General features: G+C 37.3%; 1 protein-coding gene across 2 annotated transcripts in view; it reads right to left on the reverse strand.

Moving 5' to 3' along the window:
- The window catches only part of NKAIN3 (sodium/potassium transporting ATPase interacting 3), a 367,883-nt gene that overhangs the window by 168,596 nt on the left and 183,880 nt on the right, over window positions 1-15,407 (reverse strand). For both annotated transcript variants that reach the window (XM_055800856.1, XM_055800855.1), the window contains exon 3: window positions 12,923-13,003. In XM_055800856.1, the coding sequence (XP_055656831.1) occupies window positions 12,923-13,003 (81 nt within the window). The remainder of the gene's footprint in view (window positions 1-12,922; window positions 13,004-15,407) is intronic.

Here is a 15,407-nt window from a genome sequence, read left to right on the forward strand (position 1 = left end):
AACATATAAATTATAGGCACAAGCAAAGTGATATAGCCTGGAAGCAGGAAATAGAAGTCAGGCAACAGAATTGCAAACTGCATTCTAGAGAATAAAATGTTTGGATAAAAGTTAATATGATCCTGGAATATTTAAGCAAGCTACCTAGTTACAGATGTAAAAAGTGATCTGAAACATTTATGAATAAAGAAATCCTAGGATACTGATGGGGTTGCTAACATCTAGGAACATTTTAAAACTCTCTAACAACCTTTTAAAACCATTTGGTTATTTTAAGCATTAAAACTCGATACATTTGTGTCTGAAGCACATTTTAATATGTCAACGTTTTCACAGATATTAGCATATTTATCAGAGTGAAGCAAGAAATTTTAAAAGAAAATGAGACCTAAAGATTATTTCAATTTTTTACAGAAAATTGTAGTTTTAAAACCAGAATATAAAGTATATTTTTAACTAATCAACAGGTAGTCATTTGATTCATAAGAGTAAAATATATACAAACTAAACCTAGAATAGGTAAAAATATTAAGAAGTACAAACTAAAAAAGTGATTATTAAGAAAGTTATATCACTGGCTTTTCCAAAATAGCTATTTACACTGTGCTGAAGTTTGCAGGGTATACACAATGTCTACATGCCTACAATACCGAACAACAAAAATAGCCAGCTCATGTGAAAAACAAGACGTAAGGACAGAAGATACCCTGAAGCAAACCATAGTTGCAACTCAGGGTAGATATGAAGCATATGAAAACAGTCCCAAAACAGCATGACTTCTGAAGTTAAAAAATGTACAAGTGTATTTGAGATGAAGATCTAGTGGAAATCAGTTTCTTCACAGTTGTACGTACATGTACGTATTTTTTTCCTCACTGAATGTAGTCTTTTATTCAACAGCCCACCTTTGAAGTGGAATAAATAAGCATTTGTGAATTATTTGTGAATGCCACTAAAGAGAAAGAAACATTAATTTAGTCAAGATGAGATGACTCAAAAGGAAAATCATCTGCCCTGGTAATACTGGCAGTGAGAAAGTTGGTCAGCAGTTTGGTCACTTCTGATCAAACCAAGGGAAAGTACTGAACTGAATGAAAATAAAGCTGAAAAGCAAAAATATTATCCATCATTCACAGGGAGAAAAGGTAAAATTAATCAACTGCGTTATACCTGCTGCAAAGAAGTAATCTGGGTTTTAGAATAACACCTATGCCCCTTGCAGCAGACTAGATGGGTTAACCAGAGTTCAAACTCTCTCAGAATAAAAGATGTCCAAGCCTTCAAACATCTTTGAGATAAACAAGGAAAATCTTCAGCCAAAACTCCCAAATCACACCTGAATCTGTTCATCAACCAAAGGAGGAAAAAAACAAAAAAGAAAAAAGATCTGTGCAAGCATGCAGAAGTAAGATCCATAACAGTAACACAGAGCAGGAGTACTCGGAAGAAAGGTATAATATATTCTCCTGGTGCAATGGAAAAGCTCTTCCAAAACAACATCTTAAAGAACTTCTACATGCTCTCTAAAGACCTCTAAGCAGAGAGGGAATCTAAGTATACAGAATGCAACACTGCTATAATACAGAGAGAATCAAATTATTCATAAACCATTTGCCCTTGAAACACAGTCTCAGGAAAGCACTGTTGCCATCTCTGTGACTTCTTTTCCGACATTTTTGCTTTCCCCATTTGACTGGCTAGGTCAAAAAGACCCAGCATTATTCCCGGTATAGTAAAGCCACCCTGACAATAAACCTCCTAGCAAAGCAAAGGGCAGGAGGGCAGTCAAATCCCCAACAGGATTCTCTCATTCTTTCCCCATTAATCCGAACTGAAGAAGTCTGCTCAAAGGAGTGCTGATACTCATGAATAATAAACTCAGTCACATCATCAACACGAGCAAGGAATTTCCCTGAAGGACAGCTGAAAAAGGAAGAGAGAATAATAATCTAGACAACCAACAAACCCTCCAATTCGCTTGTGCATTGAAAAGGAGTTCTCAAACCCCATTCACCTTATGGAGGTTAAGTAAATTATTACACAGAAACCAAATTAAGGAGATAAGCGTGCTCCAAGGCTCGAACCATAAAGATTGAGACTACTTCCTGTGACCTCCAGAATCAAAACCCTCCTTCTGATTAAAGACAGACCAACACAACATAAACATTAAGCATTCTACAAATGAAAAAATGGTCAAACCAGACATATTGGCTTTTTAAGGCTTACCCAAGGTACACTACTGAACTAACCATAGGGTTTTTGTTTCCTGAAGCCTTCAAAAGAAATGGATACTGGGAGTAAGGCAGGGACACTGCCCTACAGTCCCCTTATTGTGCACTTATTGAACCACTCAACAGGAGCTGAATGGCAAAAATTTCTTCCAGGTGCTCTTTCAAAATACCCGGTGAAAGTCAGGTAGACTTACAAAATTTGTAAAATTCAAAGGCAAAATGCCAACATCAGACTCCCAGACCAAAGTAATGTAAGGCAAATATTAACGCAGAACATTCCAGACTATGCACATCTAATGCCAATATACTAGAAAATCCTGAAGAACCAGGAAATCTTTGAGTGGATACCAGGCTCCTTGTAGTTAGAAGAATCTCTTTCATTGTCAAATGCAGACCTATGAAAACTAAACCAAACTTATATCCACCGTGGCCTTTCCTCTAAATTAGGTAGAGTTCATGAATCCCAAAGGATGCAAGTACAGGCACCTGGATGACATCTAGAGATAATGAGCAATTGCCTGCTTCTCATGTTTCTTTGACAGGTCAAAGATAGGCTCATGTTAACATGTCTATCTACATAGTATCTACAGAGGGATCTGGACAGGCTGGACCGATGGGCCGAGGCTGAGTGTGTGAGGTTCAACAAGGCTCAGTGCCGGGTCCTGCACCTGGGTCACACCAACCCCACGCAGCGCTACAGGCTGGGGCAGAGCGGCTGGGAAGCTGCCCAGAGGAAAAGGACCTGGGGGTGCTGGTCGGCAGCCGGCTGAACGTGAGCCAGCAGTGTGCCCAGGTGGCCAGGAAGGCCAACAGCCCCCTGGCTTGTGTCAGAAACCGTGTGGCCAGCAGGACCAGGGCAGTGACCGTCCCCCTGCACTGGGCACTGGTGAGGCCGCCCCTCGAATGCCGTGTTCAGGTTTGGGCCCCTCACTGCAGGAGGGACATTGAGGGGCTGGAGCGTGTCCAGAGACGGGCAGCGAAGCTGGTGGAGGGGCTGGAGCACAAGGCTTATGAGGAGCGGCCGAGGGAACTGGGGGTGTTTAGTCTGGAGAAAGGGAGGCTCAGGGGGGACCTTATCACTCTTTACGGCTGCCTGGAAGGAGGCTGCAGTGAGATGGGTGTCAAGTCTCTTCTCCCAGCAAGTGCTGGGCAAGAAGAAATGGCCTCAAGTTGTGCCAGGGGAGGTTTAGATTGGTCATTAGGAAAAATTTCTTCTGAAAGGGTTGGTCAGGCATCAGAACAGGCTGCCCAGGGAAGTGGTTGAATCACCGACCCTGGAGGTATTTAAAAGACCTGTAGATGCCGTGCTTAGGGACATGGTTTGGTGGTGGACTTGGCAGTGTTAGGTTTACAGTTGTACTTGATGATCTTAAAGGTCTTTTCCAAACTAAGAGACTCTACATTAGCCTAAAGTTACACTATTATCAAGTCTCATAAGAAGCATTTGGCATACTCAAAACTCCCACACAATTCAGTAACATCATTTCTGGGAAGAACTTTTTCAGATTCTGCTATCACCAGTAATAAATCCTCTGTACTTTCATCGAGGTCTAGGACTGTCTTATGTGTAAAATGTTACAAAAACCATTTAACATTTACATTTTGTTCCAAGCAAGCATTGTCTTCAAATGGAGGAAAAGCCCCAACGAACAACTTATGAATCAGTGCAAAACTCCCTTCAAAATAGTAAAACTGTCTTAAAACTGGACATCAACTGAATGTAATTATTTATTAGATGACTGATGAAATTACAGGCCTCCCCATAAATAGGAAGAACTCCTTACCTGGACCATATAGGAACTAAAATTCCAAAGGATACATTACAGCAGTAAACCAGTGTATGGTACAGAAATTATTAAACTCATCAATTTGACCTTAGCAGGCAATAAACAGAACCTGCACTAGCACTAAAGTAAGTATACTGTCTTACATAAGGGTCAACATCTGCACACAGCAGTCACCATTGTCAGTAGTTTGAAGCTGCTGGACAGACAGCAGATGTGGTTGATGCAATGTCTAAAAACCAATATGATTAAAGAAATAATCGAAATATATTTCATTGCAGTTTTGCCAGAAGGACATCATATTTACAAAGAAGAAAATAAAAATATCAGCAACAGTCTTCCGTTTTCTGCAAAAAAACCATATCACTACAAAACAGATGAAATTGTCAATATGTAGGTAAAATAATACCTTAAGCACTGAAACCTAGATTCACCATTATCTGCAGATGGATTTGCCACTTGCATACAACCAAACCACAACTTAGAGAAATTTCCCTTCCTCTCCCCAGGAACAAACTAATGAATTCAACTTTATCTAGATACATTAGGTTAGAATAGATGACTAGATGGTCCTTCCTTTTCTTATATGTTCTGATTCCTTATTTTGTATGTTCTTATTCTATATCTAAACAACCAATTCTTTTTCAAATTTTTCTGTGCTTCAGGTATACTATAAGTACTCAGGGATTTACCCTCTCTGCATCACTAGCCATTGCAGCATGCACTCCTGCAGAACAGAACCCAGTTCAGACTGGGATCGCATCCTTATTTCTGTTTTATATCCAAAGGTGTCTTTGGAGAAATTTTGCAAGCTACTCAAGCTACTTACCTCCTCCCCATGAGGCTGCATTTTAGAGTTTGGGATTTTTTTTCTCCCAAATCTTCAAGAACCTAGAAATTAAGCTAATGAACTCAAACAAATAGGAATGTGATGTTTGTATTCATAGGTGTATCTGTGTAGCAGTTAGCTAACAATATATATCACACCCATTATTCCCAAAGCCAGTCAGCCATGGATATATTATATTGATTATTAAAAAAAAAAAAAAAGCCACAAAGATATCTCAGTTATGTAAACCACTGAAGACAATGGTGGCCTACACTCCAAATATCAGCCTTATAATTTAGCATCAAGGGGTTACATAAGAACACCAGTTCTGCTTGAAAAAACATAGTTTAATGGTGCTGATTGTTTATAGTATTATGAACCACTGTAAATGTCACCTGAAAGGATATGAAATTCAATTTTTGCACCATCTGGAATCTACTCCTGATTAAGTTGTTCAGCAATGTGATTGTATCACCTAAACAAACTAATTAACATCAGAATGACACATTCTGCAGTTTTGGTGGCATTTATCTGTGTCCCATTTGTTACACACAATTTTTTTTCCAGAATGACCTTATGCTCAAAATGTGCCACCAAGCTAGCTGCATGTTAATTCTCCTTCCAAAAGTAGGCATGTATTTCATTAAAAGTTACATGATGCTACAGTTTTACACAGTAGAGTGAAACAGACTGAATAACAAATTACTTCGGTTATATGAAATCTGGAACATCAAAATCCAACCACAAAGTTTCTTCAGCTAAAACAGAAGTCTTTGAGGCTAATTCATTGTGGAAAATTTTGATTTCAATATTAGAGTACTAACAGATTAATATTTTTTTGCTCTTTAATTTGCCTTTTTTTTTTTTTTTTAAGAGAGCATGTATTAAAGTCATCTTCCTAAGTGTTCTCCAGGTAGCATTCCCTTAGTTTTATTTTCAAAGAGCAAGCATGAATGTGTAGCTGTTCCATTTTTGGGCTGAGAAGTATAAATTGCAAATAAAAAGATAATGCATTTTTCCATAGCCTCACCATTATGAATTCCCAGTTCTTGGCTAATTATTTTCTAACTTTTCATGGAAATAATCATGGTATTCTAAACAGAACCTACCACATGCAGTTTCTACTCCTGCACGTACTGACATCAACCTAACACAACATCAAAAAAATACTGTTTGTAAATACCATTGAAAGGCACACCACCAACACACCATATCTATGATTAACAGTACCTAGCACCAGCCAAGGCCAGTGCTATTATTTTGAAGTGCTGAAATGTTGTTTCTGTTCAATATTACACTGCATAACTTCACAGTAAATTGGTTTCCAGGTTTATTGCCAAAGTAATTAAAAATGTAAAAGGTTACTGTTTGAACAGAACATTATGGAAAAGTATTAAATACAATTGAACCTGGAGATTATTTCTCTTTATGGCGAGAAAGCAGCAGGATGGGAGGAGCAACTTGCATATGAAAGGTGATAGAAGTTCATATTTCAGCAAATGCATTTCAGTGGAACCTCTACTGTAGGAAAGGGCACAAGAATAACAAGAAGGTGGGAACTGGTCCTAAAAACTTTTGATTACTTTTTTTTTTAAAAAAACCAACCACTTCTTAGTTCTGAGAGATTGTTCAAAGAAAGAATGAAGGCCAAGGGAATTAAATGAGTTGAATGACACAAGCATTAAAACTAGTATTTGGTCTGGTTTTCTTTGCCTTTGTATTAGTTTAATTGTATTTACTTCAATGGTGTTTAATTAGCATTCCTTTTCCATGTCAGAGAAGATTCTGGAACATTACCTTTAAAACAACAATTCTTTAAACCCTTTTGGAATAATAGTAGGGAAAGGAGAAGGAGGCAAGAGGGCCCAGACCTTGAAGAAATGAAAACGGTCTTTTCATCAGGTTTAATTCTGCAAGTTCAATTTTATCAGCACACACACTAGGAAGAGTTTGTATTTAACTACTGCTATAAAACTAGTCACTTGTAATGTCTAGAAATTGCAGAATGCCTAGAGCTACATCCACGGCTTTAGTATGATCCATTATTGTGCATACGACAGCTAGCAGCAGCTGATGTAACAGAGGTCTAATCTCTATCAGGAGTGAACAGCAATGACAGCATTGCCTCCCACTAGGTGTCACACAGCTGAACACCAAAACCTCACCTGCACATGCACAAGAACTGCTGTCACCCACCTGGAAGCCTCCATTGGGGTCCCCCCTTTTCTATGTCCCTACACACCTGCTGAGGAAAAAAGCCAGAGACCCCCCAAGTTCCCCAGCTGGAATGCTGCTCCTGCCGAAGTAAATAAGACTCAGACATGATTAAAGATGGGGTTTTGAGTCTTCAGCTTGTACTCGCTTTTTCATTTTTGACACTCCTACCCTAAATCACCCATGGACATTAACCTGGGTTTTTATCTTGACATAGGCTTATTTCTATAGACTAAAAAGAGCAGAGCAGAAGAGTTATCCAGCAATAAGGCTTTGTAACAGCTTTAGATCCTATTCAGGGACCTTATTATTAAAAAACTCCTGACCTCCAACCAAATCTTCTTTACCAAATGCTCAGAAAATTATTTTTTGCCCTTCTTCCCAGTAGATATGAAAAAACCTGACCACTTTCCTCCACATAAAAATTGCTTACATGTGAGTAGTTGCCCTATGACCTACCTTCAGTCTTCCGCTTAGACTAAGGAAGTCCTTTACCCTCCACCTGCTGATTTCCCATATAGGTTTTATGGACGCTGCCGATTTTATCCACAAGCTTATTACGATGCCAATTACACCAAAATAGTTGTCTCTGTTTTCTCACATCAGCACAAGGTAGAATGAGAATCACTTTTTTCTTTCATATTGTTAGCCTAAATTCAAGCAACACTTTACGCTCTCATTTCACATTAAAAAACCCAAAAAGACACAAGCCCCAGCATACACCTTTACAACTCTATTAATTACAACATGGCATTGGTTTTGAGCTTAACTTACTCCACTTGAGATGATTAGATATAATTGCACAACAATTAAGGACTGGACTGACATGCACCAGATGGAACAAATAGGATTCCAGAAGTAGACGGGATAAAGTCCACATAATTAGCCCCCATTCTTATGTACAGTATTTTGTTTAGAAAAGAGTATTAGGTTTTCATTCCCACAGCGTTTTACTAATTTATTAGTCCATTTTGTCCTTGGATGAAATAAATCATTAATCTTAACAGGGTTATAATTATATCCTCCAACTACAGATCCATGTAAGAATTTAGCTTTTAGTTCTGTCTCCAGCTTAACAAAGTTGGCTGGGAGCCCTACAGACTTTGAACTTCCATTGATAAAAGTAAATATTATTAGAAAAAAATACTTGAAAAATGATAGTTTTATTAATTAGCACATGTAAAAGCTCCTTTGGCTTCAGGCGAAAGGTTAATGAAGCTAGTGTCACAAGCACATTTTAGTCCACGTTTACCTACATTCATTACATAAAACTAAGGACCAGATAATCAACATAAGCTGGTTTAGAAGTAGTTTGCTACTGAATACATCAGTGTTTCTCATGCAAATCCTTGGCCAAAAGCAATGGAAGAGTCAGTTGACAGACAGCACAAGCCTGAGAGCTAAACTTAAAAGTAATCCAGAATGAGGCAAAGTCCACCGAAAACCAGGCAGAACAAGCAGAAACATCATAGAAAAAGAAAAGAGCTCATCAATGTTGCCCAGCTGCTTAGATAAAGTATATCAAACAACGGGAAAGGAGTACACAGTATGGGAATGCTGCTATACATTTACTGAATAAAGGCATTAACAGTTAACAATAAAAGCATTAACACATTAACAAAGCAAGTATCACTAACTCACAACAAAACAAGCAGTAGAAAAATGGTCTATCAGGAAGTACCAGCTGGAATAGCAAATGATAAATACAAATAAGCACAGCTATTTTCACGCTGGATCTGAAATACCAGAGGGATATAAATGACAGAAATATCAACTGTACACACGAAACAAATGAAGTCTTCTTTCTACAGAAGTACATAAAAGAATGTATTTCTGGTGATGGAGGGCTGGCTCTTGTCCATATTTAAGAAGAATATCCAAAAGTTCAAAATAACAGCTTCTGGTATTGTATCAGGTAGGATACAATCAATGTTTATTTTCAAATGCTCTTTAGAGAAATTTTTTTGGCTCCTTGAGATTTGTGTTTATGTGTATATCTTTTTAAATTGCCCATACTCTTGAAAGTGGCAATTACAACACATTTTCATTTCAAGATACAGTAAGATCCAAGCAACTAATGAGCTCATATATGGATGTAGCAATCTGTCATCCTGCAGCGGAGGATTAAAAGGTCACATTATAATAGCAGCTTTGTTTCTCTCATACAGAGTGGTTAACACTAAAAATTATGCTTTCAATTCCCTAAAAGTAGTAAATGAAAAATACAGGCAAATTTCAGTTTTCATATGGGCAGTTTTTTCACTGCTAAAATCAGAAAAAATCCTAAGTTAACACAAACAAAAAAAGATTTATATGGGTATATTTATTTTATTTCTGATTGAATAGAATTTCTTTAAAAATACTTTCTGAAAAAAGTATTAACATTTTATTTGCACATCTGTAACATAAGTGAAAAAAGAGCTTGACTTATAAGTTGTTTATAAAGTAGTTACAGAGGAAGCCTTTACTCATTAGGCTTCTACTTAGAACACTGGGCTGTGGGACAGCCAGGTTTGTTTCCCTTTTACACCTGAGACAACTTGAATCCATACCATCCTTTTCCCAGGAGACTGCCCTGATTACCATACTGTAGCTATAGGGGGGTGCTTCCACAGAAAGCTCTTTTGTGAAGCTTTCCCTCACTATATAAAATAATGTGGTATTAATTGAAGCAGGGACTAAGACCCAAGCGAATTCCTCAACAACAAGCCTGGAGCCATATATAGCCTTCCAGTTCCCAGTTTACCCCTCCCCACCAGCTTCCTCCCCTCAGGTCTACCAGTTTGGCCCTCCGGATTATTAAAAAAAAAATTTGCTGGGAATTTGGTTCTGTATGAAATTGCCTTTACTTTAGAACACGAAATGTGTTTGCAACTAAAAATATAATTTCCGTGTCACCCTGGCAAAGAAACATCATACTTTTGTGAAAGAATGGAAAGGATCAAATCACATACATCGTGTTTGATAATGGGAGGGATCGTGCAGAAGTTTTCATTACTTCTTGTCAAGAAAAGTTTAAAGATCTTGGTGTACTAGATCCATAAACCTTAAACTAAATATAAAACTGTTCCTTTCAAAAAAACCATAAAATCAGTTTTCTAGGAAAACCTGAACATTATGCATTATAATTGAAGTAAAAGAAGTTTCAAACTCTCACAGCAAAAAATGGGCCTAAATTACCTATGTTGTTCTTACTCTCATTCAAATTTTTCATTAACTGCAGTGGAACTTCTTGGCACAATTCAAACAACAAATATTCAAAGGAGATCTTCTCTTCTGCAGCAAGACTAAGAGCTGAGCAAAATTTCAGCAGTGGGGGTTTCCTATTAGGACATTTGAAAAGTCTGTCCACATTGTATGCATACTCCATGTTAAGATATTCAATTAAAATTACCATTTATTATTGTACCAAGTGATATTTGCTGATAGTATTCATAATCAAAGACATAATAAATTCATGGGACTCCAAGCAACAGCTAATTCTGGTCAAAGCAAATATAAACATGATAGCACTTAAAAACAAACAAACCAACAGAAATCAATCAGCTGCCAGAGAGCATCGTAATTTTCCCTGATAGTATGTCAACAGAAGTTAAAAAATTACAAACAATCTGCATTCATTTCAGAAACAAAACCATTTTTTGAATACAAAAATAGAATGACAGCAAGAAAAAATGTGACTATTCTCTGCCAAGATTTCAACGTTGAGAAAACAAACATCCTTGAAAAGCTTCTAATCGCATTTGACTTCCCAGCCACACTAACGTACCTTGATAACAGCACCTTTCTATCATGCCTGACAACACAGGAACATATTCATGGAAAGCAATGATGAAATTTTTCAGCTAGCATGTTGGGTAAAATGTGGGTCCCAATTAAATCGGTTGTCAAATAGCCAACAACTTGTAAATACTCTGGATTTTATGCATATGGTGCAAAAAGATCTCAGTCTCTTGATGACGGCATCATCTCTAGCACAGGTTTCAGAAACAGCATTAAACAGACCCCAAATTCCATGGTTTACTGAACAAAATTCTCGATTTTATCATTGCTAGCTTGGTCCTGATACTGGTGCCTTTGATGTAGCCTATACAACAGCAGTTAACTTCCATGGAAATAATTTTGTGTCTATCACCTTGTTGAGAAACTACTTTTCAAATGTTGCCATTATAAACCACAAGACAAAGACTCCACCAAAATTCTGACATCAACCTAAGTACATACTAATAAAAGGGATTTTTCTGAGCTGCTGAATAATATTTGCGCTACTATTTCTCTGCGTTGCGATTGGTCATGTATGTTAAGTAAGAAGACCTAAAAGTGAAACACAGTGGTGAAACTGGAAGATACGAGATTTCAATTCATGCTTGCTGGTGTATAATCCCCTCACACTAAGGATATGATCAGAATCCTTTGCAAACAATGGAAAGACAACTCAAGTTTTCACACACTCAGGTCAGACTAAAAGTTTTGCTTCACTTCCTAAGCACTTAGATTAAAACACTAGTTATCTATAAAGATATAATAGTCACTATAAAAACACTCATCACCCAACTGACTGAAAAAATACGAAGTATAATGAAAATGAACAATAACTTTGGGCGTTCATCGCTTCTATATGTTGCTTTTCTGTTCATCAAATAGATTTTTAAGTCAAAACATATCAATACAATCATTTATTTTAATTGTCTATGAAGTGCACTAATTTCCTCATAAAGCCTATGACTTCTGGTGAACTACATCATATTTGGAGAAAAAATAAACTGTTTCAGCTTTTCATTATGAAATTTTATCACCAAAGGAAGCTATCACTGAAAGCTTTAATTTTAATGGAATTTTTACTGAATAAATTAAATTTTATTTCTTATTAAATCGGTTTCACCAGTCTTCTGTTTGTTGTCAGCCAAAAGCTGGGCGTTTTAATGCTGAACCCAAAAAAGTATAGCTCACAAATGTTCCCATCAGAACTGAGTAGAGCTCACAATTCTTTAAAAGCGTTGCATGAATAAACAGTGATGTAGTTCGTATCACTAAACCTACAACCAATAATGGGGAAATTAATTTTATTAATAATACCAGGATCAGCATGTGCTATGGGCATACTGTGCCTGGAATCATTTAAGTATGAATGTGATAAACAAAGATCAGTATCATCTATGTCTAACAGGAGGATAAAAACCAGCAGACGTTGTATGGAACTCACTGTAGATATAATGCTAAATATAACCTATGCTAACATAAAGGCTACCTTGTATGAACACAACATGTATCTCGATACTTCCAGCAAACACTTCTGCTCTAATCGGAGATTTGAATAAGGAATCGGTGACCTAGAGCACTGAGTATCATGGAAAGGAAAGTTTTATTCAGATACAAAAAAAAGTCACCCTTTCTCATTTGTTCTTTTTTTGTAAAGAATTAACATTCTCACTGTGAGACCAATTTGCTCAACAAGTTTTTACATTAACCTTCTTAGTAATTTTCTTTAGCTGCTTTCAAAGCAGTCTCAGAAATTCAGATACACTTTCCATACACACTTGAAAATTCAAAAAAAATGACATTGGCTGTTTTTCAACAATCAAAAAGAACCTCAAATTTTCCACTGAATAACCTCCCCTCCTTCCTCCCCCAGATGGTACTTCAGAAGGCAACTGTAATTCAGATTCGTTGCATTTATGTACTTCAAACCCATGACTATTTACTATCAGAGACAAGTTCAAACACTGGCGTTCCTGTTGGAGGGGAACTCTGAAGATCAAATTGTATGTTCAGACGACCGCAATTTTCTTCTGTAGTTCCAGCCTTCTGAGAGTCCTGCTGTTAAAACACCCTCCCATAAACCTGAAGAAGGAAAAGTGACCTACCTTAGAAAGTCCGCCTACTTCCAAATAGAAGCAGATAATGAAAACGTTCCAGGTGACCCACAGGGCAGTCCACACCGTGTACTAAACACAAAGCCGGATGAAAGCAAAAAAGACAGAAAAATAAAATGTGAAGATGAAAGGACTTTATACTGAGCAGATCAATAATAAACCCCCTGATACTAATAAGCATTGTTCTTCTAGGAACAGCCAAGCACAGAGAGTTCAGAAAAGGAATTCTCCCTGCAGAAGTCCCCTAAGAACCATAGGAAATTACAAATCAAATATATTCATTGCTGGTCTAAATAAATACCTATAAAACAGATTTATTCTTTACTGTTTTACACTATCCTACTGATACCAATTAGATCCAAAATGCTGACTTAAACACAGGTTTTGGGGCAACTGTGAGTCATTCGTAAATCACGATTTAACTCTGTTAAATGAGATTCCAGAATAGTACAATAATTGAAATAGACAAATACTATTAAAATAGTATTTAAATATTATGAAGAAAGACACAAGAATCAAACACCACCAAATAAAACAGAAGAGCTACTGATGTGATAATTTGGATATTTTTTTAAACAAACAGGTAAAGGGTAAATCTGATCTCTTAAGAGTCTTTAAGTAAAAAGTATTTAATTTACATTAAAAATGGGTCACTACTCCAGCCCTTGTGGCCATGAACCTGATCCTACAACGCATTCTTACAGGTGAAGTTATCCATATCTCTTCTAGGTTCTCCAGCATCCTACTCTAGTGCAAGACTGAACTCATACTCCACCCAAAGCATGAACGGTAGATCAATTTGTCTACCTGCAATTATCTTTTGCATTTTAATTTTCAGCATAATTGACTGGCACTATTTCCTTACAGATGCACTGTTTACCTACATACGACTGTAAACTATGCCCAATTAACTTCCCAAGCAGTACACCTCAGCAGCATTTCTGTCTGAGGGGCTAAGTGCACACAGCCACGCTGGAGCTACACCCACCTGAAAAATGCCATCAGCAGCAGCACTGCCACTTTATATTTATGTGCTTATAACCTTCACAGTAGAGAACAGCTGCCAAGTGCCTTTGAAAGTCTAATTAGCTGAGACCAGATGAGGCTAATATGCTATTGTTTTGCTTCAATATAATCAGTAAAGCTCAACACCCTAATCTGCAATATGCTGGATCCCATTTCCATTGCACGGGTACCATCAGCTTGGCTTTCTTGGGCACTTTTGGGTTATGTTCCCCCCTTTCTTCCCCTCCCTGTAATGTACAATGAAAGGTTCAGGCAAAGACAGTTAATTTTTTTCCCCAGTTTGATGACCCTTACATGCATATAGCCATTTTTGTACACCAAACAGGTTAACTGCTTTAATTTAATTTCTTGTGAGGTATTTAGGTAGTTTGGAGATGGCTATGGCATAAGAAGTAGGTCATTAATAAACAAAATGAGGGTAATACTCCTGGGCTGTTTCCTCTGGCTTACAGAGAAGGGCAGTGTGGCCCCTGAAGGCTGGGTTATTATAAAATAGACAAAGCTGCTGTGGTCTGTGAGCAGTATAAGGTCTGTACTATTCATAAGATTAACTTAAAAGAGGCTATCAGATTTTACCACATTTGCTGACTTCGTAGTAACTCATTAAAAGCGCCCAATATTCCAACATATGTCCTCAGAACATGAGGTGCAGTATGTTCAAAATTAATGAACACTTAATAAAAGCTCAGTTGCACATTAAAAAAAAAAAAAAAAAAAAAGATATTTCAGACTATTCAGGGGATTCCCCCCTTTTAACAAATAATGCTTTATCTGTCCATGAATGAAATCTGTCATCACAACAACAGGAAACATACTTGATCTGCCAGGCCAAGGCAAATCTGTTAATGGCCTCATTCTGTCCCATGGGCACCAATGACCACTATGAACCATGCAGGCAAAAGCCATCTGAATGTGCCTTCCCAGGCCAGGTTATGCTAGTTTACACAGTCAGGACCTTTTTGGTTCCTTATCCACTGTGAGGATTACTGAAAGAGAAGTGCAGGTGCAAGGCAGGTGTACCTTGCAACCCAGCTGCTGGGTATGGAGAGGCTCTTCCTACACTCTCACTGAACTGTAGGAATATAGATTTAATTTGCTCTAAGAACATAATAATTACATATTCAGTAATTAGTACTATATAACTGTTAAAAGTGAGAAAGTTATTCTCCACATTTGAAAACACATCTTTTCAGATATGCAAGTAGCAGATTCTTTCCTTGTATAGCCTCATAGGTACTTAAGAAAGACTACATTAAAAGAAAGGTTTTAAGACAGCAAAAGCAAGAAAGCAAAATCAGGAAACACCAGAATTCGGGCTATATATGCCACTTTAATTTTTCTATTTTGTGAATGTGCAATACCATGGAAACAATTAAATCATCAAAGGTATATTTTTACTTTAAAAGACCTTGCCTCCATTAATACATTTTATGAACAGCTAACTCAATAC

The sequence above is a fragment of the Falco peregrinus genome, chromosome 3 (assembly GCF_023634155.1).
Source record: "Falco peregrinus isolate bFalPer1 chromosome 3, bFalPer1.pri, whole genome shotgun sequence".
NCBI classification, from domain to species: domain Eukaryota; kingdom Metazoa; phylum Chordata; class Aves; order Falconiformes; family Falconidae; genus Falco; species Falco peregrinus.